At 43.5% G+C, this 23,884-nt stretch overlaps 1 protein-coding gene across 1 annotated transcript in view; it reads right to left on the bottom strand.

The window, feature by feature from the left end:
- Positions 1 to 23,884, bottom strand: part of ROR1 (receptor tyrosine kinase like orphan receptor 1) — a 269,112-nt gene that overhangs the window by 98,397 nt on the left and 146,831 nt on the right. Inside the window, exon 2 of the mRNA XM_069738195.1 lies at positions 10,806 to 10,877. Within this exon, the coding sequence (XP_069594296.1) occupies positions 10,806 to 10,877 (72 nt within the window). The remainder of the gene's footprint in view (positions 1 to 10,805; positions 10,878 to 23,884) is intronic.

Raw genomic sequence — 23,884 nt, 5'->3', positions numbered from 1 at the left:
TTCTTCAATCCTCTAATAGTTCTTTAATCTTCTAATAGTTATCCAATCCTCTCATAGTTCTCCAATCCTCTAATAGTTCTCCAGTCCTCTAATAGTTCTCCAATCCTCTAATAGTTCTTCAATCCTCTAATAGTTCTCCAATCTTCTAATAGTTCTCCAATCCTCTCCAATCCTCTAATAGTTCTCCAATCCTCTAATAGTTCTCCAATCCTCTAATAGTTCTCCAATCCTCTAATAATACTCCAATCATCTAATATGTGTCTGGAAAGAGTTCCTCAGGCACTGGGACCCTGTGTGTTGATCTTGTAGCTGACCCAGTTGCTCAATGATTATAGTTTTTTGGACTTGAGTGTAAATAAGCCATAGTATTCAATGTCTTTTTAACACAAAAAGGAGAATAAGAAGCTAAAGCAAATTTTTAGTGAATTGCCAAAATAAAATCTAAAATATTACATTACCAATTAACAAATTCAGGAGTATTGGAATGTGCATAGCGGGGTGGAGGGGTGGGGGGGAGAGGTATAGAAAAGAAGTTCAGGTCATGGAAAACCACACCACAGCCAGTAATATCCTGGGACCAATCCATCAAAGTTTGCCATAACAGTTTGTTTACTAATATTTTGGGAGAAGTACCTGATACATGGTGGCTCAGTGGTTAGCAATGGGGTCCTGGGTTTAAATCCCACTAAGGACAACATCTGCAAGAGGTTTGTGAGGATTTAGGCTGATTTCTTCCCACAATCCAAAAATATGCTACTTAGATTGTGAGTGACAGTGGGGACAGTGATGATCATGTCTGCAAAGTGCTGTGGAAATTAGTGGTGCCATAGAAATGTTCTGAAAACATTCCCAACCTTCAGGACAACACCCTTTAGGGTGGTTTCACGCATTTGATGAAATAAAGTTGTTGTTTTTTTAATCATAGCACTTTTTCTCTGTTTTTTTTTTAATCTGGATTCTGTGCCCCCAAAATGTTGCGTCAAGATGTCAATAGTGAAATAGAAAACACCATACAAAAATGTGTTTTTAATTGTGGTGGATTTATGTTTTTTGTTCTTTTTAGTCAGTGGAGTAGTTTGGTGTTTTTTTTTTTCTTTTTAATTTGAATATGAACATTTTTATTGCATTTTTCCCATTGGCTTTTCTATAAGACTTTTTTTTTACATATGTAGCAAGCATTTTTTATGCATTCTATAAATGTAAAATAAATTGGAAAATCCATTCTAAACACATTTGTAGAAAACAAAATGATGAATGTTTGAAAATCATTGGTGCTTTTTACATGGGGGAAAAAAAACGCTGGAAAAAAAAAGTGTGAGTGAAGGGGGTCTAAAATTTAAAGGGCCCCTACGCCCATTCTGATGGGATGTGGAGTGTGAGTGTAATAATGACGGATGGACTCTTCTGTGATTTTCACATTCTCTAGACTGAAACTGTTATTTCTCCTTATCTCCTGCAGTCGGGGAGAGGCAGTGCCGCCGCCTGGAGGGGCAGTTGGGACATAGTGTAATAATTTATCCCCCACTACGATGAATATCAAAAGTTGGACTCTGAGAATTCCTGACGTGCACAGAGACAAACTTTTCCCATTATCTAGCAGTCAGCACATACCTAATCAGAGTCATGAGAGGCCCGATGAAACAAACGCTAATGTGATATCTGTCTAACACTATTAGGTTGAATGAGGTTATACCTCTTCCCCCTCAGACTTTCTTTCCTTATAAATGTTTGCAATTGGGAATTATTGCAAAACTCTGATGGAGCGGCCGGAGATGGAGCCCAGCTGGATCTACAGCTGAAGGGACCATCTGGGTCATCTTATGAGCTGAAATGATAACAAAAAATATTAACAGAAGGTGAAATAATCCATTACATGGGAATTTTTTTATTTTTTTTGCAACTGTGAAGAAACATTTAAAGGGATGTTCCATCATAATATGAAATGAACGAGCTCTGGTCTAATCTTCTGCACTGATTTATCAACCAAGACACTCACTCTATTAACCAGGACAGCTACAAAAAGCAACAAAGTATCTATCTGGAGGACCCATCATGAAACACATGAACAACCATCCATCATGTTGGAAGCTGTGCAACGCCTCATTTGCCCTGTGGTGGCGCTGCAGGAAAATTGAACACTTATCGCTAGCTTCCCTTACAGATAATAACTGGTTTTGGATCATTGGGGACTTTTCTAAGAAAAAGTAACAATCCAAACAAAAGACATTCTAATCTAATCGTACAATCATATAGTTAGTAGAGAAGTGGCAGTGGTGTTCGGGCGCTGCCATGGATGTCACGATGAATCAAGTGTTAAAGAAACAAATTTAGTTTAAAAACAACACGTTTCGGATTAGCATCAACACCTTCTTCAGCTTTAATACACAGCAGGATAATACACACTCATCACCTTTATAGGGCTAGGATGCGACTTTTATGTTACTAATGAATCAATTAAAAGAAATGACGGGGGACACCAAGGGTCTAAATTCCCTATCAGGATGTCTTTGCAGTGTCGGAGGAAATTGGAGAACCTGGAGGCCACATGTTTTCAATGATGTTCAGATCAGGGGACTGTGAGGGCCATTGTAAAACCTTCAGTTTGCACCGTTTGAGGTCGTCTATTGTGGATTGTGACGTGTGATTAGGATCATTATCCATTTGTAGAAGCCATCCTCTTCCTCTTCCTCTTTTCAATTTCAGCTTTTTTACAGGTGGTTTTATGTTTGCATCAAGAATTTTTGTAAATTTCATTGAATCCATTCTTCCCTCTACCCGTGAGATGTTCCTGTGCCATTGGCTGCAACACAACCCCAAAGCATGATAGGTCCACCCCCATGCTTAATAGTTGGCAAGATGTTCTTTTCCTGAAATTCTGTGCCGTTTTTTCTCTTGTGATCATTGTGACCACAGAGTTCTATTTTAACCTCATTGGTCCACAGGACTTGTTTCCAAAATGCATGAGGCTTGTTTAGATGTTCTTTTCAATACTTGTAACACTGAAATTCATGGTAAGGACGCAGGAGTCGTTTTCTTCTGATGACTCTTCCATGAAGGCCATATTTGTGCAGGAGTCTCTGAACAGTAGAACAATGTACCACAACTCCAGACACTGCTAAATCTTTCTGAAGGTCTTTTGCAGTCAAGCTGAGGTTGTGATTGGCCTCTCTGGCAATCCTACGAGCAGCTCTCACTGAAATTTAGCTTGGTCTTCCAGACCTTATCTTGACCTCCACTGTTCCTGTTCACTGCCATTTCTTAATTACATTCTGAACTGAGGAAAGGGCAACTTGAAAACACTTTTCTATCTTCTTATAGCCTTCTCCTACTTTGTGGGCCTCCACCATTTTCATTTTCAGAGTACTCGGCAGCTGCTTAGAAGAACCAATGGCTGCTGTTTTTTTTGGCACAAGGTTAGAGGAGGCTGGTTTTTTATAAAGTTGAGAAATTTGTATCACCTGGCCTTTCCTAACGATGATAGTGAACAAGCCATAACCCTAACAGGCTAATTAAGGTCTGAAACCTTGGTCAACGTTATCTGAGTACACAAATCTTCAAAAGGTTCCCAAACTTTTGCATCGGTCCATTTTCCATTATGTAAATTTTAAAACATAAAAAAGGACAATACATATTTTTTTGCCTAAAATACAAAGGAAATGTGTAATCCTTAACAATAGGTCTTTTAGAAATGATTTCATCTTTAAAGGGAACCTGTCACCCCGAAAATCGCGGGTGAGGTAAGCCCACCGGCATCAGGGGCTTATCTGCAGCATTCTGTAATGTTGTAGATAAGCCCCCGATATTACCTGAAAGAGGAGAAAAAGATGTTATATTATACTCACCCAGGGGCGGTCCCGCTGCTGGTCCGGTCGGATGGGCGTTTCTGGTCCGCTGCGGCGCCTCCCATCTTCATTACAAGACGTCCTCTTCTGATCTTCAGCCACGGCTCCGGCGCAGGCGTACTTTGCTCTGCCCTGTTGAGGGCAAAGTACTGCAGTGCGCAGGCGCCGGGCCTCTGACCTTTCCGGCGCCTGCGCACTGCAGTACTATCCTCTGCCCTCAAGAGGGCAGAGCAAAGTATGCCTGCGCCGGAACCGTGGCTGAAGATCAGAAGAGGACGTCTTGTAATGAAGATGGGAGGCGCCGGAGCGGACCAGAGACGCCCATCCGACCGGACCAGCAGCGGGACCGCCCCTGGGTAAATATAATCTAACGTCTTTTTCTCCTTTTTCAGGTAACATCGGGGGCTTATCTACAGCATTACAGAATGCTGCAGATAAGCCCCTGATGCCGGTGGGCTTACCTCACCCGTGATTTTCCGTGTGACAGGTTCCCTTTAACTTATTTAACTGTTCACAATAACAGTAATTTTGACATAGGGGGTGCCCAAACTTTTCGTTGATATTGATTACTCAATTGAAGTTTTTTAAAAGTAAAAAGTAGTTTCAAAAACTTTACCAATTTGAGGTTTAACAATGATAAATGCAAGGTTATACACATGGGAAGAAGGAATCAATATCACCATTACACACTGAACGGGAAACCACTGGGTAAATCTGACAGGGAGAAGGACTTGAGGATCCTAGTTAATGATAAACTTACCTGGAGCAGCCAGTGCCAGGCAGCAGCTGCCAAGGCAAACAGGATCATGGGGTGCATTAAAAGAGGTCTGGATACACATGATGAGAGCATTATACTGCCTCTGTACAAATCCCTAGTTAGACCGCACATGGAGTACTGTGTCCAGTTTTGGGCACCGGTGCTCAGGAAGGATATAATGGAACTAGAGAGAGTACAAAGGAGGGCAACAAAATTAATAAAGGGGATGGGAGAACTACAATACTCAGATAGATTAGCGAAATTAGGATTATTTAGTCTAGAAAAAAGACGACTGAGGGGCGATCTAATAACCATGTATAAGTATATAAGGGGACAATACAAATATCTCGCTGAGGATCTGTTTATACCAAGGAAGGTGACGGGCACAAGGGGGCATTCTTTGCGTCTGGAGGAGAGAAGGTTTTTCCACCAACATAGAAGAGGATTCTTTACTGTTAGGGCAGTGAGAATCTGGAATTGCTTGCCTGAGGAGGTGGTGATGGCGAACTCAGTCGAGGGGTTCAAGAGAGGCCAGGATGTCTTCCTGGAGCAGAACAATATTGTATCATACAATTATTAGGTTCTGTAGAAGGACGTAGATCTGGGGATTTATTATGATGGAATATAGGCTGAACTGGATGGACAAATGTCTTTTTTCGGCCTTACTAACTATGTTACTATGTAATTTGTATGCAAAAAAACAGCCATAAAATACCCTTCAGGTGAGTCCTGGATTGTCTAAGTGTCCTGGTCAATCTTTGTTAGGCCCATGTCTTCTACACTAATTTCTGTCATGCTAAAAACCAGTGAATAACCAGAGCCTCAACGTTGGTTCGTATTTGCACCAGCCCTGTGTTCACGTTCGGGTCATGCACTGTCCCAAAGTGAATTGCTCTACCTGCAAAAGGGTCAACGCGCTGCACACGTTTTAGGTCGAGAAGGCAAGTCCAGATTTTGTGCACCATGACGTTGTAGGGCGTCATCCGCCTTAACAATTGGAAGGCGGATGACAAGGACAATTGGAAGTTCTGGAAACAGCCAGCGACTACTTGAGGCTTCATTTGAGTATGGTTTGGGGCAGTTTTTAGAGGAGAATTTTGAGCTTTTGCATTAATAAAACTGGGATAATATATTGGGAGATTCATCCGGACATGATGCTAAACCTTAAAACTTGGCGCTTTGAAAAATTGATACATACCATGTAGTATATATTAAACTTTTGGATTTGCTAAATTGATTTATGATGTTTAAAACATTTTAAAAAAATGTAAAGACAATGTTGTATTCATATACTGATGTTTAGGATGGAAAGTCATTGTAACATAATTTCGGGTCTGTGCTGTGGAGGCAGGAGATGGTTAGAGCTTATTAGCACTGGGCATTATGGAATGCAAAGGCGGGAATTTAATGGCAAAAAGTTCAAAAATAGCAGCTATTATTCCGACGCTGAGACATATGGCTTTTATTGACTCTGGCTTCCATTAGCCCAAGGTTTACCTGCTAAGCGTCTGTTTAACAGCAGTGTCATATGACTTCAAGCAGAAACATATAATGGGACAAGTCTCTTGACCTCTTCATCACTTAATGTCTCCAGCGATACAAAAAAAAAAAAAGTGTTTGGCGAGCCGGCAGAGCTTATTAATATAATGTGTTTAATTAGTTATTTACGACCGCACAGTTTGAGATTAATGTATCCCAGGAGAATAAAATTAGACCGTGACTTGGGGTCTCCAGCTCTGGAGAACATGTGATTTGTGATACTGTATTGTGCATCCTATAAATATTCATAGACGGGTAGTAAAAAAATAAAATAAATTATCATATAAAATGCTGTTTCCTTGGCTCCAATGGAAAAGAAAACAAAAGAAGTAAATGTTCTGCATCTACAATAATGTTTAAACAAACTCCCGGTAATTTACTGCTCCGGGCCAGGGGGCTGCACTCAGACCTTGTTGGCCGTGATTTAGTAAACGTCTGAGGGTTATGAGGGGGGTAGAGAAGAAATGAAAATGTTAATTGGGCATTTAGGCCTCTGTTTGTGTTCCGGTTTATTGGGTTAAAGTCATTTATTAACTGACGATTTCAAATTCAAAAATTAAGTATCACCGTTATTAATGTTGAAGCTAAGTTGGAAAGTGTTAAAGGGACAGTCACCCCAGAAGTTTTAGTCTGAAAGATTTTCTGGGGTTTTCTAAAGTAATCAGTTTTGCAAGTATTTGGTGGAAAAAAGGGGGTTCATCTTATTTAGATATCTCCATGTTTTCAATGAGATTGTATGGGGCGTGCTGTCCAGTATGAACACCGAACTATGAAGTTTGGGTCCACTCATCCCTAGTCCTTGTGACGCTGAGTTATTACTTACGGACAAGCCGTGAGACAGGGTAGTCAGGAGGTCTGATACCAGGAAGGCACGTAGTACAGAAGGTTGAGACCAAGGCGTAGTCAGGTAACAGTCCGGGGTCAAATGCCAGGAGGGTACAACGAATGGATAGTCAAAGGCCAAGTCCGGGGTCAGATACCTGAAGTCATAAAGTGTCAAAAGCAGAAGGGATAATCCGAAAGAGTAATCACAACAAAATCCCGGCACGCATACACACAAAACTATAGCAAATCTACAACTGACAATCAGCTGCATACAGCAATCCAGTTAAATACCTTGCAAATCATCTGAGGACAAGACGCACCTGAGGAAACACCCACAGGCTAGATCAGATTGAACAGCAGAGCTGTCAATCAAAACGCTGACAGCCCAGCATGTCCAAGGATCAGATTGGATGACTGGACTGTCACTCACAAAACTGACAGTCCAGCACACCAAAGATCCCATAGGGCGGATGAGCTGAAACTCACAATGTCCCTAGGCCACAGTGAGATATGAAACCATGACAGTCCTGGGTTCAAATGGACAACATCTGCAAGGAGTCTGTAGGTTCTCCCCGTGTTTGCGTGGCTTTCCTCAGGGTTCTTCACTTTCCATCCCCAAATCCTAAAGCATACTGATAGGCAATCTAGACTGTGGGCCACAATAGGGACAGTGATGACGATGTCTGTGGAATATGATGGATAATAAAGAAATAAAATAAATAGGATGCTCTCAAAAAAGAGGAGATCTACCCAACTCCAGGAAGAAGTGGCAAATCTCTCAGGAGCCACTAAAACATATCGGAAAGAAGCCATCATAGTAGGTTCCAAGTATGTGACACAACGCTGATCAGTCATAATATGGAGTCCTGGCATCTAAGATGGATTGGAATGGTCAGCAAGGACATCACTTTGTTATAGAAATTTAGATGATAGCACTTAGCTTGAAAAGTTGGACATTTTTCAGAAAACTCTATATTACCCTCATGTGATCCCCTCATGTGGTCTATCCTCACCCCTCCCACTGATTATGCCACAGTACGCCGCTCAGTGCCCACGGCTGCCCCGGAGTCAGGGTTGGGCCACACCTAGACCGATGCTGATGTTGGGCTCCTCTTCCTCCATGCCAGGAAACTATACATGCTGACAACCAGTGAGGCCGGTGAGGACACAGCAGCCTGCGAAACAACAGATCAGGGTTCGCAGGCAAAAAAAAGGGGGAATCAAAGCCAAACGCCATAAGGCTCTGTTCTCATGGTGATTCACATATCTTATTCATTGTGTTTGTTCCGAGAATATCCCAAACCGGGATGTCCAAATGGGCAGATCATTAGATGAATGAGGGTTACCCCTTACTGACAACCAGCTGGAAAATATCCGACCTGGAGGAGGTGGCACTCACTTCCTGATTTTCATTTTATGGCCGCTATTTTACAGAAGCCATTTTTCTGTTTTTAAATCTTGGATAGAGAATTTTGTGGGTGCAAAAAATTGAATTTTTCCAGTTGATTGAGCTCCTTTAAATCTATCCACATTTTCTCTGAAAAGAATAATACTTCTACATATGGAGGAGCACGGAGAGGTATATTAAATGCACGCTTTAGCTTTCTCTACTATTCTAATTAACTTGTTACGTGTCCCCGCAGATAATATTACATTGCGGCACTGCTTTCAATTTCCACCTGTCAATCAAAGGCAGGGAAAATTGCTCCACCTGTACCTGACACGTGTCAAGGAGTTATGAACCGCTATCACCATCGGATTAGGTCACTTCCACATGTGCTGAATTTATGAGGCAATAAGAAGCCAGCCTTCTGCGGGGGAAATTACCCACTGGGTCACCAGTGCAGGCAAATTAAGGAAAAATGCTCTGTATGCGCTGCGGGTCCCCAACTGGACACTCGTGTTACCTGTCAGGCCCGTCCATTGTATGGCAGGTACATCCGGGACCTACAGATCTCTAATGGCAGTACCAATAAAAAGTTTTATTCTGATCTAAAGATTAGTTATGCTTGAAGCCTGAGGCTGCACTGCTGATAAGAAGCATGGTGACATGTCCTCGTCATCACCTGCGTCCAAATCATTACCGGCTTGGAAAGTATTTGGGGTTATACGTAAAAGACTGAAAGTCAAATGTAGTAATAAAGTTTTAAAAATATAAAAGAAATAGATAATTTTGTTTTTAAGCTTTAAATCCCTCTCACTCCTTTCCCCATTGGAAAAAAAATAAATATAAATATATTTGGCATAGTCTGTAAGAGTCCAATCTATGAAAATACAAAATTAATTATTATGCGGTAAACGGCATAAAGAAATTATCGTTTTCATAAATTGGGCTTCCTCACGAAAAATGCAATAAAAAGGGATCAAATTGGTCCTAAGTACCCCAAAACTACAGCTTAGCACGCAAAAAAACAACAAAAGAACCCTCGCACAGCTCCATCCAAAAGTCAGAAAATGGCAAAACAAAATCGTATATATATATATATATACGATTGCGTTTATTGCGTTAAAAAAAAAACACCTGACGACATCATTCTCCAGGTGAGTTTTATGGCGATATCAAACTTACGTACTATATATATATATATTGTACGTAAGTTTGATATCGCCATAAAACTCACCTGGAGAATGATGTCGTCAGGTCTTTTTTTTTTTTTTTTACGCAATAAACGCCGTAAATATTAAACCAAAAAAGCAAAGGCAGAATTGCATTTTATCACTATTTATCACACGTGGAATTTTCAAAACTTCCACTCATTTTGCAAAAGAAAAAGGTCTTGTAGAGCGACGAGGCATAAAAAAGTTATGTCTCTTAGAAGAAAGGGAGGAAAAAACTGAAGTGCAAAAATGCTAAATGGCCTGGTCCTAAAAGGGTCATTTATAAAAGGTCATAATAAAAGGGTTGCGTTGTATATTAAATGTTATAGTCTGAGGGATGTAAATAAATGGTTGTACATAAGGCTCCCGCCTCTCCTGTGCTGCTAGGAGAACTGATTCCAGCTCCTTTTCAACTGTCTGATCAATTGCTAGTTTCCATTCTTTCCCGTCCTTATCACATGCAGTCTTCCCACCATTTCACATCACTCTGCTTTATATAAAAGCTCTGAGGGGTGGTTTTATCAGTATATGTTGCAATTTTGATGATGCTGCCACCACCATGTTTGACGGTGGGGATGGTGTTTTCAAGGTGATGTGCCGTGTTAGATTTCTGCCATAGATAGCCCTTTGCATTTAGCCCAAAAAGTTCTACTTTGGTCTCATCTGACGACTCGGAGTACCTTCTTCCACGTGCTAGCTGTGTCTCCAACATGGCATGCGGAAGAAGGTATGTTTGGCGGCGCTGCTGGGAAACACTGCAATACAGACGTTTGTAATTTGGAATAGGTCTGAGAAGTAAAACTGCAAAAGATATGGTTTGGATAACAGACAGATCAACCTTAATTGCCTAGGTGCCCTGGGAGGCGATCAAGGAAGGGGGCAACATCATATCATATCCTTCACCCTATGACGATTTCACAAAGTGACTCGCGGGTCAAGATGGCACCTTGGCGGCAGCGTCCAATGATGAGACCGGTCACGGTGTAAATTTCTAATAATTGATGTCAATTATAAATTTTCACCAGCGACAATTGTGCCAGTTATCTCCATAGTACAAGCCAGACCTGGAGGCCGACGCACAACGCTGAGGTACGAGACATCTTGAAACATTTTCACCATGTGGAACATTTTATAAAAAAAAAAAAAATCCAGTCAAATCACAAAAATATCACTAATTAAATGTCAAAGCGATTACGAGAGGAACACAGCTGCTTGTAGGATTCGGCCGGGGTGGTGGGACGCACCTTTGTCGAGGTCACTTGAAACGTTCCACGTTGAGGTAGGCAGTAAATCAGCGCCGACTGTCAGCTCAGTTCCTGTGCGGGACAAAACAAGACATATTTAATATACGTCAATTTATGGGCTGCCACTAAGTCTGAAAATACGAGGCCGCAAAAATCTCCAGGTGAAACCATTCAAACCTTATAGAGTTACCAGAAACTAATGAGATCTAACTAATTCCAGGGATAACGAGAGCTGCAATATGGGTATGGATATAGAGGATGCCATGTAACGCCTCCTATATACAGGCTCCTATATACACGGCCATCATTATATGAACATATGTCAAGGGTTACATATAAAGGGTTATATATATGAAGAGGTTGTATTTAAAGGGTCAGATATAGAGGGTGCCATATATAGCGAACTATACAGAAATTCATGTATGGGTGGTGTTATATAGAGGGTCCTATGTCAAGGGTCATGCCTAAATTAACATATATAAAGGATTATATAGAGATCGTGCCATATAAAGGGTCATATTTAAAGAGCTGTATATAAAAAGTTCCATAGAAAAGGTCATAAAAAGGTTTATAATTACATGATAAATATATAAAGGGTCATAATTAAATAATCATATGTACAAGGTCTTGAAAAAGTATTCATACCCCCATATATTTTAATTGGGATTTTATGTGATACCAACACAAAGTAGTTGTGAAGTGTAAAGAAAATGATACGAGATCTTCTAAATATTTTGAAAATATAAATCTGAAAATTGTGACGTGCATTTGTATCCAGCCCCCGAAGCCAATACTTTGTGGGACCACCTGGCACCTTCCCATGCAATTACTGCTGAATCCTTTGGGGTCTGCCTCTTCCAGCTTCGCACAGCTAGAGGTAACATTTTGCCTCTTCTTTGCACACTCGCTCAGTGAGATAAGATGGAGACGTTAGTGATCAGCAATTGTCGTAGATTGTGAATAGGATTTAGGTCTGGACTGTGACGAGACCACTCACACATATAAATATCTGCTGATCTAAACCATCCATTGTAGCTCTGGCAGTATGTTTAGGGTCATTTTCCTGCTGGATGGTGAACCTATGCCCCAGTTTCAAGTCTCTTGCAGCCTCTAACAGGTTTTCCTTCAGGACTGACCTATATTTAGCTCTCTATACATCTTCTCTGACCAACTTCTCTGCCACTGCTGAAGAAAAGCCTTCCAACAGCATGATGCTGCCACCACCATGTGTGACGTGGGGATGGTGTTTTTTAGATGATGATTTGCAGTTTAAGTTTTCCACTACACATAGCATTTTTCATTTTGCCCAAAAGGTTCTTCTGACCAGAGCACCTTATTGAACGTGCCATGTAAGGGACACAGCTAGCACGTGGAATAAGGTGCTCTGGTCAGATGAGATCAAACTCAAACTTTTTGGGTTAAATGCAAAGCGCAATGTGTGGCAGATAACTAACACTGCACATTACCCTGAAAACACCATCCCTACTGTCAAACATGGTGGAGGCAGCATCATCAACGGTGCAATATATATCGATAAAGTCCCTGTCAATATTTCTTCTACTTCTCATTGTACGTTCTTTCCTAAAGTGGATATACAGGAAAAACATGGCGGCTTTCCTCCAAAAACACGTCTGCGGGTTGTGTGTGGTTGTAGTACAGCCCCATGCACTTCAGCACTTCACCTTTCAGCAGACGTTCGCTGAACTTCCCAGAACTTAGTAGTAACATTATTGATACAATGTTTTACATGTCAAACAGGATGGAACTACATTATATAAACATGAATACTGTATAAATAACCAAATGTTCTTCACATGCCCTCGAAAAAAAAACAAAAGCACATAGTTCCCCATCTCTTCCCAACTTCCATATGACATATTTTCCGTATCGGAGCAGACAATGTCCCCTATTGACATTTTCCCACCCCGATCTTATCTTCCTCCGGGCTTCATCTCTGCATGAGGTTACAGTTTGATCTGAGCCTCCATTGTGTGGACTTTTATGATAAGACATAAATTAAGAAAGTCTATAAGACCACCCTTGAGATGATGACAGATGTTCCAGGGGCCCCAGCACCTGAACCATTCTGCTCCATTAATACACTGTAAGATGGGACCAACTGGGTCCTCTGCTATAATGATGGGAGTTGTAGTTTTATCACAGGTGGGAAACCATTGCTCTGTCTACACCGGACAATGACATACGGTGGGGCAAGTTACAGAAATGTGAATGTGCACAAACACATGAGGAGCAATGGGCATTTGTCCTAAAATGCATTCAAAAACCCCTCGGTTATTGTTTCAGGGGCATGCAAAAAAAAAATGCTAGCAAAAATATGAATTGCCCCCCCACCCCAAAATAAAATATTCATCAGAACTCAGACGCACAGGTTGAAGGGTGGAGCAAGGGGCTCCCTGCCCCAACTGTCACAAAGTGACTGTCCCAGTGTGACGCAACTCAACAGTTGGTCGGTCACCAAACGACACAACAAGAAAAGGGGTACACCAGGGACACAATAACAATGGTGGGCCCTTACGATAGGGAATGGGGAAATGGACACCTCCTGCACTCACCTGAGACTGTACCCTAATCTCCCTAACGTCCCTATATGGGTTCTTTCACCCTGTCGCTGAGCTGAATGCCTAAAACCCTCACTTGCCCTACTCTAATTCCTAGGTAGGGAGCTGGCAGGTTAGAGCACTAGTCACACCACTGCACTAATAAAACACAAAGGAAAGGAAAGACAAACACCACAGGGAATGGGGAACAAAAATACAACACTTAGCTTTCTCTGCTGCAATGCACAGCAGAGTTAGGCACCAGATACCATTTTTCTGCTGAAGTACCACTGCACCAGCAAGCTCCAGCTAGGTTGGTCTCCAAAAGGACCTATATAACCAACAGTCAGCTGATGCATCAGGTGGCCTTTAGAAGGATGGTTGGAATGGTCACCAACCACAATAAAAGACTAGGCGGGGAGGGGGAGAAACTGACATTAACTCCCCCGATGGCTTGAAAGGAAAAAAGTTTTAACATCAAGCGCCAAATCTGCCATAGATGCCAAAAATGGATCGTGACATCGCCTTTGTGGTTAACTGTATCTGCGTCCTGTTGAAGCTGATACCATTTAAATTTGGTCCCCAGGATGGGGCAGGATTGTTCGGCCCACCTGGGCTCATGGCCTGTTATCATTGGCAGTATTGTTATAATAATGAATGTGGATAAAATCCGTGCTGCTGCGACAAACGATGGATCCAGATATACGGTAGTTATAATATTACTTATGACTATATCTGGATCCATCATTTGTCGCAGCAGCGCGGATTTTATCCACATTCATCTATTATAACGGTTCTGAGAGGTCGCAGCGCCGACCTGTGGATCTGCAGCAGCTGACAAACTACACGCTTGTACTGTGTACCACCAGGTGAGCAGTTCTCTCATAATTGATTGGAAACAATCCTGGGGATAAGACCCTATTTGCGCTTCTTTTGTCTCCTACCTTTCTATACTATCATTGGCAGTATGTGATTGGTGACAACCCGTATAGCCGCCAGCTTTCTTGGGTTGCCACCCAGCTTTCCTATGTACCTATATAGTAAATGTGTTTGGTGCTGCTGCATGGTTTAGTAGGGGGCTAGTAACTGTGATTATAGTGCAATCCCGTGCACTGGGTGCAGATCTCGGTTTTATATACCAATGTGGCTCCCCGAATCGGGACCCCTCTCTATTAGCTGCGCATGCCGCCCAGTCCCGGCTGCACCTGCCTCCCAATAATATCTTGTGCTGAATTATTTTTCCCCAATTATCCCGACAATAAATATTTGACTTTGGCTGTCAGCATTAAGTGCCTGCTTTGCCTTTGGACACATCAGCGACTGCACGCACTTCCTGAACGACTGCAGAAACGCTTATTATGTCCAGCCGCCTCTGGAGTGACATAAGATTTCCATACAAGGCCCATATTGTCCGGCGTGCGAGGGACAGCGGACCATCTGGACAGTGCCGGAGATTGTTTATACAAGTGTCAGCACGTCTGGGCGGTGAGGGGCGGCAGGAGAAAGCGAGGTCTTCCTCGGCCATTGTGATGCTGATGGTCATTGGATCTGACCCATACTTGGATAAGGAAAACTTAGAAATCTTGTTGTACCGGGGGCAAATCTACCCATGTCTTGGCAACTATAGACAGGGATGTAACTAGTAACCCTACGTCCCACAGCTAGACTGAGAAAGCAGACCCGTCCTCATGTTCACAACAGAAAAGTCTTAAAGGGGTTGTCCACTACTAGGACTACTCCTTCTTAAACTAAATGTTCAGCCCTGATAAAATAATAAAGCCTATACTCGCCTCCCGGGCCAGCGTCATTCCCGCGGTGTCGACACTCGCTCTCCCCGAGGCTGTGATGCGGTGTTGTGACATCATGTGACCCCCGGCGACCAATCAGCGCTAACACCAGTGCTGATTGGGCGCCGGGATCATGTGTTACAACACCGCATCACAGCCCCGGGGAGAACGAGTGCCGACATCGCGGGAATGACGCCGGCACGGGAGGCGAGTATAGGCTTTATTCTTTTTTATCAGGGCTGAACATTTAGTTTAAGCAGGTGGTGGACAACCCCTTTAAGATATTTGTAGCTAAAGGTAATGTACACAATGATGACACAGTACAGAAATAATGCACACAGTGATGTCACAGTACAAGAATAATACACCCAATGATGCCACAGTACAGGGAGAATGTGTACAGTGATGTCACAGTACACAGATAATGATGACCACAGTGATGTCACTTTACTGGGAAAATACAGAAATGGCAAAGTACAGGGATAATACACACAGTGATGTCACAGTACAGGAATAATACAGACAGAAATGGCAAAGTACAGGATAGTACACACAGTGATGTCACAGTACAGGGATAATACACACAGTGATATCACAGTACAGGAATAATACACACAGTGATGTCCCTTTACTGGGAAAATACACACAGAAATGGCAAAGTACAGGGATAATACACACAGTGATGTCATAGTACAGGAATAATACACACAGAAATGGAAAAGTACAGGATAATACACGCAGTGATGTCACAGTACAGGGATAATACACACAGTGATGTCACAGTACAGGAATAATACACACAGTGATGTCCCTTTACTGGGAAAATACACACAGAAATGGCAAAGTACAGGGATAATACACACAGTGATGTCACAGTACAGGGATAATACACACAGTGATGTCATAGTACAGGAATAATACACACAGAAATGGCAAAGTACAGGATAATGCACACAGTGATGTCACAGTACAGGGATACTGCACACAGTGATGTCACAGTACAGAGATAATAAGCACAGTGATGTCACAGTATTCGGATATTCTGCACAACTTAACAGCAAAGAAAAATAATCATAAATTGATGATTGAGACGCAGATATGCTGCCGCTGAGCACAACAGAAAAGGTCGCTCTGCTGAGAAGTCACAATGCACCAGATGATAATGACGTCTCATAGTGAAACATACGATGCCCCACCATAGCTATCACTAGCCAGCTCTATGTACAGGGACCCCCTTAGTTGTTGTACCCTATAGCAGTTGCCATGATGTCTCATCGACAGATGTATCATTATTTTTTTTAGAAAAAAGCAGCCCCAATGATGTAAAAGCAGAATCTTGCAAAAAAAAAAACAAAAACAAATGTATCAGTCTTGCTCCCTCTCAATGGCAACATAAAAATAATCTAATCTACTATAACAAGATAATACAAAAAAGATGAACTTTACATTTTCTATTTACACTCACATAAAGTTATTATGGGGAAAGAATACTAAAATGCGACATATTTCTGAGATCTGTTGATAAAAACCTTCTGAACTTTTCCTGTGTGAAATCTGAGTCTTTGGAAGAGCTGCGGTCCTATGTCCAGCACATAGTGTGAGCCCCCCGCCATGCCTGGTGGTCACCGCTCCCTGAGGGTCCTATGTCCAGCACATAGTGTGAGCCCCCCGCCATGCCTGGTGGTCACCGCTCCCTGAGGGTCCTATGTCCAGCACACAGTGTGAGCCCCCCACCATGCCTGGTGGTCACCGCTCCCTGAGGGTCCTATGTCCAGCACACAGTGTGAGCCCCCCGCCATGCCTGGTGGTCACCGCTCCCTGAGGGTCCTATGTCCAGCACATAGTGTGAGCCCCCCGCCATGCCTGGTGGTCACCGCTCCCTGAGGGTCCTATGTCCAGCACACAGTGTGAGCCCCCCACCATGCCTGGTGGTCACCGCTCCCTGAGGGTCCTATGTCCAGCACACAGTGTGAGCCCCCCGCCATGCCTGGTGGTCACCGCTCCCTGAGGGTCCTATGTCCAGCACATAGTGTGAGCCCCCCGCCATGCCTGGTGGTCACCGCTCCATGAGGGTCCTATGTCCAGCACACAGTGTGAGCCCCCCGCCATGCCTGGTGGTCACCGCTCCCTGAGGGTCCTATGTCCAGCACACAGTGTGAGCCCCCCGCCATGCCTGGTGGTCACCGCTCCCTGAGGGTCCTATGTCAAGCACACAGTGTGAGCCCCCCGCCATGCCTGGTGGTCACCACTCCCTGAGGGTCCTATGTCCAGCACACAGTGTGAGCCCCCCGCCATGCCTGGTGGTCACCGCTCCCTGAGGGTCCTATGTCCAGCACACAGTGTGAGCCCCCCGCCATGCCTGGTGGTCACCGCTCCCTGAGGGTCCTATGTCCAGCACACAGTGTGAGCCCCCCGCCATGCCTGGTGGTCACCACTCCCTGAGGGTCCTATGTCCAGCACACAGTGTGAGCCCCCCGCCATGCCTGGTGGTCACCGCTCCCTGAGGGTCCTATGTCCAGCACACAGTGTGAGCCCCCCGTCATGCCTGGTGGTCACCGCTCCCTGAGGGTCCTATGTCAAGCACACAGTGTGAGCCCCCCGCCATGCCTGGTGGTCACCACTCCCTGAGGGTCCTATGTCCAGCACACAGTGTGAGCCCCCCGCCATGCCTGGTGGTCACCGCTCCCTGAGGGTCCTATGTCCAGCACACAGTGTGAGCCCCCCGCCATGCTTGGTGGTCACCGCTCCCTGAGGGTCCTATGTCCAGCAAATAGTGTGAGCCCCCCGCCACTTTTTTTACTATTATTTTCCTAAATCTCCATAACCACCACAAAAATGATATAAAAACTTGACTAGAACTCCTTAAAGGGGCTGATCTCCCAGATCACAAAAACCTGGCTGCTTCCTCCTCCGAAAAACACCTGCCTACAGGTTGTGTGTGGTATCAAAGATCTGCAATATTGATGAAGATGAGGAAAAAAACAGGAACAGCTTGTAAACGGGGGTGGCACAGATTTGGGGGAAAGTCATGTTTTTCTAATCCTGGGCAATGGGGTCCATTCCGCACTAATACAGGAGGTAACTCAGGATCAGTAATGTAATGTATGTACACAGTGACTGCACCAGCAGAATAGTGAGTGCAGCTCTGGGGTATAATACAGGAGGTAACTCAGGATCAGTAATGTAATGTATGTACACAGTGACTGCACCAGCAGAATAGTGAGTGCAGCTCTGGAGGATAATACAGGATGTAACTCAGGATCAGTAATGTAATGTATGTACACAGTGACTGCACCAGCAGAATAGTGAGTGCAGCTCTGGGGTATAATACAGGAGGTAACTCAGGATCAGTAATGTAATGTATGTACACAGTGACTGCACCAGCAGAATAGTGAGTGCAGCTCTGGGGTATAATACAGGATGTAACTCAGGATCAGTAATATAATGTATGTACACAGTGACTTCACCAGCAGAATAGTGAGTGCAGCTCTGGAGTATAATGCAGGGTGTAACTCAGGATCAGTAATGTAATGTATGTACACAGTGACTGCACCAGCAGAATAGTGAGTGCAGCTATGGAGTATAATACAGGATGCAACTCAGGATCAGTAATGTAATGTATGTACACAGTGAGTGCACAAGCAGAATATTGAGTGCAGCTCTGGAGGATAATACAGGATGTAACTCAGGATCAGTAATGTATGTACACAGTGACTGCACCAGCAGAATAGTGAGTGCAGCTCTGGAGTATAATGCAGGGTGTAACTCAGGATCAGTAATGTAATGTATGTACACAGTGACTGCACCAGCAGAATAGTGAGTGCAGCTCTGGAATATAATACAGGATGTAACTCAGGATCAGTAATGTAATGTATGTACACAGTGACTGCACCAGCAGAATAGTGAGTGCAGCTCTGGAATATAATACAGGATGTAACTCAGGATCAGTAATGTAATGTATGTACACAGTGACTGCACCAGCAGAATAGTGAGTGCAGCTCTGGAGTATAATACAGGATGTGACTCAGGATCAGTAATGTAATGTATGTACACAGTGACTGCACCAGCAGAGTAGTGAGTGCAGCTCTGGAGTATAATACAGGATGTAACTCAGGATCAGTAATGTAATGTATGTACACAGTGACTGCACCAGCAGAATAGTGAGTGCAGCTCTGGAGTATAATACAGGAGGTAACTCAGGATCAGTAATGTAATGTATGTACACAGTGACTGCACCAGCAGAATAGTGAGTGCAGCTCTGGGGTATAATACAGGATGTAACTCAGGATCAGTAATGTAATGTATGTACACAGTGACTGCACCAGCAGAATATTGAGTGCAGCTCTGGAGGATAATACAGGATGTAACTCAGCATCAGTAATGTATGTACACAGTGACTGCACCAGCAGAATAGTGAGTGCAGCTCTGGAATATAATACAGGATGTAACTCAGGATCAGTATAGTAATAGTTCTTTTATTTAAAGGGGGTTACAAAAATATAGAAGTTGCGTCTTGTGTTGTAGCTCAGTTCATTTAACCTGCAATACCGCACAAGACCTATGGACAGGTCAGCGATTATGGCAATCCTTCTATCCTACATTGCTTTGACATGGGACATGATCCAAATCCTGCACGCAAACTCATCTTGCATTCATCTCCACAGCTTCGGGCAGCCAGGACGATCAGTAGGAATTTACCTACATTTAAATACGCGGAGGGATTACAGAATATTGTCTGGATTTGTTTTGGCACTTTGGATGGACAGTATGGCGCCATTTCTGTAAACGTTGCGATTTCTCACTCCAGAATTGTTCAGATCAAGTTTATTGAATATTTAGAAAAAATCCAATCTTGTCCCGGTTCTGGATGTTTAGAGGGGCAGGGGGTGATAGAGTGCGGTCTGTGATAATAAAACACCAGGAATGTTTCATAAAAGTAATTAAAAAAATCTCATTCCCAGAATTCTTCCCCGACTTTTATACTTTGGTTATAAATACATCTGCCAATCAGAATAAAAGTATTATACTGTCTGTAGTGTGAACGTCTATATGTCACGTGGCTCTTCTCGACACCAGTGTTGCCTCCTAGGAGCGTTGGAATAATGCCGGCTGTGCTTTCCCTGAAGTATCTTTTTGGGGTCTTTTCAGTCGTTTTTCGGCGGCTTTGCTTCCAGCATTTTTCTTTTAACCCCTCTGTGACCTTAGACGTACTATCCCGTCGAGGTGCCCTGGGCTTATCTGACCCTGGACATGATAATACGTCATAGCGATCGGCAGCGCTCACGGGGGGAGCGCCGCCGATCGCGGCCGGGTGTCAGCTGCTTATCGCAGCTGACATCCGGCACTATGTGCCAGGAGCGGTCACGGACCGCCCCCGGCACATTAACCCCCGGCACACCACGATCAAACATGATCGCGATGTGCCGGCGGTGCAGGGAAGCACCGCGCAGGGAGGGGGCTCCCTGCGGGCTTCCCTGAGCCCCCCGCAGCAACGCGATGTGATCGCGTTGCTGCGGGGGTCTTACCTCCCTCCCTGCATCCTCCAGCCCCGGATCCAAGATGGCCGCGGATCCGGGTCCTGCAGGGAGGGAGGTGGCTTCACAGAGCCTGCTCAGAGCAGGCACTGTGAAGGCTGCAGCGCTGCATGTCAGATCAGTGATCTGACAGAGTGCTGTGCAAACTGTCAGATCACCGATCTGTGATGTCCCCCCCTGGGACAAAGTACAAAAGTAAAAAAAAAAATTTCTAAATGTGTAAAAAAAAATTAAAAAAAATATTCCAAAATAATGAAAAAAAAAAAATTATTCCCATAAATACATTTCTTCATCTAAATAAAAAAAAAAAACAATAAAAGTACACATATTTAGTATCGCCGCGTCCGTAACGACCCGACCTATAAAACTGTCCCACTAGTTAACCCCTTCAGTAAACACCGTAAGATAAAAAAAAAAAAAAACGAGGCAAAAAACAACGCTTTATTATCATACGGCCGAACAAAAAGTGGAATAGCACGCGATCAAAAAGACAGATATAAATAACCATGGTACCGCTGAAAGCGTCATCTTGTCCCACAAAAAAACGAGCCGCCAAACAGCATCATCAGCAAAAAAATAAAAAAGTTATAGTCCTGAGAATAAAGCGATGCAAAAATAATTATTTTTTCTGTAAAATAGTTTTTATTGTATAAAAGCGCCAAAACATAAAAAAATTATATAAATGAGGTATCGCTGTAATCGCACTGACCCGAAGAATAAAACTGCTTTATCAATTTTACCAAACGCGGAACGGTATAAACGCCTCCCCCAATAGAAATTCATGAATAGCTGGTTTTTGGTCATTCTTCCTCACAAAAATCGGAATAAAAAGCGATCAAAAAATGTCATGTGTCCGAAAATGTTTTCAATAAAAACGTCAACTCGTCCCGCAAAAAACAAGACCTCACATGACTCTGTGGACCAAAATATGGAAAAATTATAGCTCTCAAAATGTGGTATTGCAAAAAATATTTTTTGCAATAAAAAGCGTCTTTCAGTGTGTGACGGCTGCCAATCATAAAAATCCGCTAAAAAACCCGCTATAAAAGTAAATCAAACCCCCCTTCATAACCCCCTTAGTTAGGGAAAAATAAAAAAAAATGTATTTATTTCCATTTTCCCATTAGGGCTAGGGTTAGGGCTAGGGTTAGGATTAGGGCTAGGGTTAGGGCTAGGATTAGGGCTAGGGTTAGGGCTAGGGTTAGGGCTAGGGTTAGGGTTGGGGCTACAGTTAGGGTTGGGGCTAAAGTTAGGGTTAGGGTTTAGATTACATTTACAGTTGGGAATAGGGTTGGGATTAGGGTTAGGGCTAGGGTTAGGGCTAGGGTTAGGGTTTGGATTACATTTACAGTTGGGAATAGGGTTGGGATTAGAGTTAGGGGTGTGTCAGGGTTAGGGGTGTGGTTAGAGTTACCGTTGGAATTAGGGTTAGGGGTGTGTTTAGATTAGGGTTTCAGTTATAATTGGGGGGTTTCCACTGTTTAGACACATCAGGGGCTCTCCAAACACGACATGGCGTCCGATCTCAATTCCAGCCAATTCTGCGTTGAAAAAGTAAAACAGTGCTCCTTCCCTTCCGAGCTCTCCCGTGTGCCCAAACAGGGGTTTACCCCAACATATGGGGTATCAGCGTACTCAGGACAAATAGGACAACAACTTTTGGAGTCCAATTTCTCCTGTTACCCTTGGGAAAATACAAAACTGGGGGCTAAAAAATAATTTCTGTGGGAAAACAAAAAGATTTTTTATTTTCACGGCTCTGCGTTATAAACTGTAGTGAAACACTTGGGGGTTCAAAGTTCTCACAACACATCTAGATAAGTTCATTGAGGGGTCTAGTTTCCAATATGGGGTCACTTGTGGGGGGTTTCTACTGTTTAGGTACATTAGGGGCTCTGCAAACGCAATGTGACGCCTGCAGACCAATCCATCTAAGTCTGCATTCCAAATGATGCTCCTTCCCTTCCGAGCCCTCCCATGCGCCCAAACGGTGGTTCCCCCCACATATCTGGTATCAGCGTACTCAGGACAAATTGGACAACAACATTTAGGGTCCAATTTCTCCTGCTAACCTTGGAAAAATACAAAACTGGGGGCTAAAATATAATTTTTGTGGAAAAAAAAATATTTTTTATTTGCACGGCTCTGCGTTATAAACTGTAGTGAAATACTTGGGGGTTCAAAGCTCTCACAACACATCAAGATGAGTTCCTTGAGGGGTCTACTTTCCAAAATGGTGTCACTTGTGGGGGGTTTCTACTGTTTAGGTACATTAGGGGCTCTGCAAACGCAATGTGACGCCTGCAGACCATTCCATCTAAGTCTGCATTCCAAATGGCGCTCCTTCCCTTCCGAGCCCTCCCATGCGCCCAAACGGTGGTTCCCCCCCCCCCCCACATATGGGGTATCAGCGTACTCAGGACAAATTGGACAACAACTTTTGGCATCCAATTTCTCCTGTTACCCTAGGGAAAATACAAAACTGGGGGCTAAAAAATAATTTTTGTGGGAAAAAAATTTTGTTTTATTTTTATGGCTCTGCATTATAAACTTCTGTGAAGCCCTTGGTGGGTCAAAGTGCTCACCACACATCCAGATAAGTTCCTTAGGGGGTCTACTTTCCAAAATGGTGTCACTTGTGGGGGGTTTCAATGTTTAGGCACATCAGTGGCTCTCCAAACGCAACATGGCGTCCCATCTCAATTGCTGTAAATTTTGCATTGAAAAGTCAAACGGCGCTCCTTCCCTTCCGAGCTCTCCCATGCGCCCAAACAGTGGTTTACTGCCACATATGGGGTATCAGCGTACTCAGGACAAATTGGACAACAACTTTTGAGGTCCAATTTCTTCTCTTACCCTTGGAAAAATAAAAAATTGGGGGCAAAAATATAATTTTTGTGAAAAAATATGATTTTTTATTTTTACGGTTCTGCATTATAAACTTCTGTGAAGCCCTTGGTGGGTCAAAGTGCTCACCACACATCCAGATAAGTTCCTTAGGGGGTCTACTTTCCAAAATGGTGTCACTTGTGGGGGGTTTCAATGTTTAGGCACATCAGTGGCTCTCCAAACGCAACATGGCGTCCCATCTCAATTCCTGTCAATTTTGCATTGAAAAGTCAAACGGCACTCCTTCCCTTCCGAGCTCTCCCATGCGCCCAAACAGTGGTTTACTGCCACATATGGGGTATCAGCGTACT

Source organism: Ranitomeya imitator, chromosome 8 (genome assembly GCF_032444005.1).
Source record: "Ranitomeya imitator isolate aRanImi1 chromosome 8, aRanImi1.pri, whole genome shotgun sequence".
NCBI lineage: Eukaryota > Metazoa > Chordata > Amphibia > Anura > Dendrobatidae > Ranitomeya > Ranitomeya imitator.
This window is presented reverse-complemented; position numbering and strand designations above follow the sequence as displayed.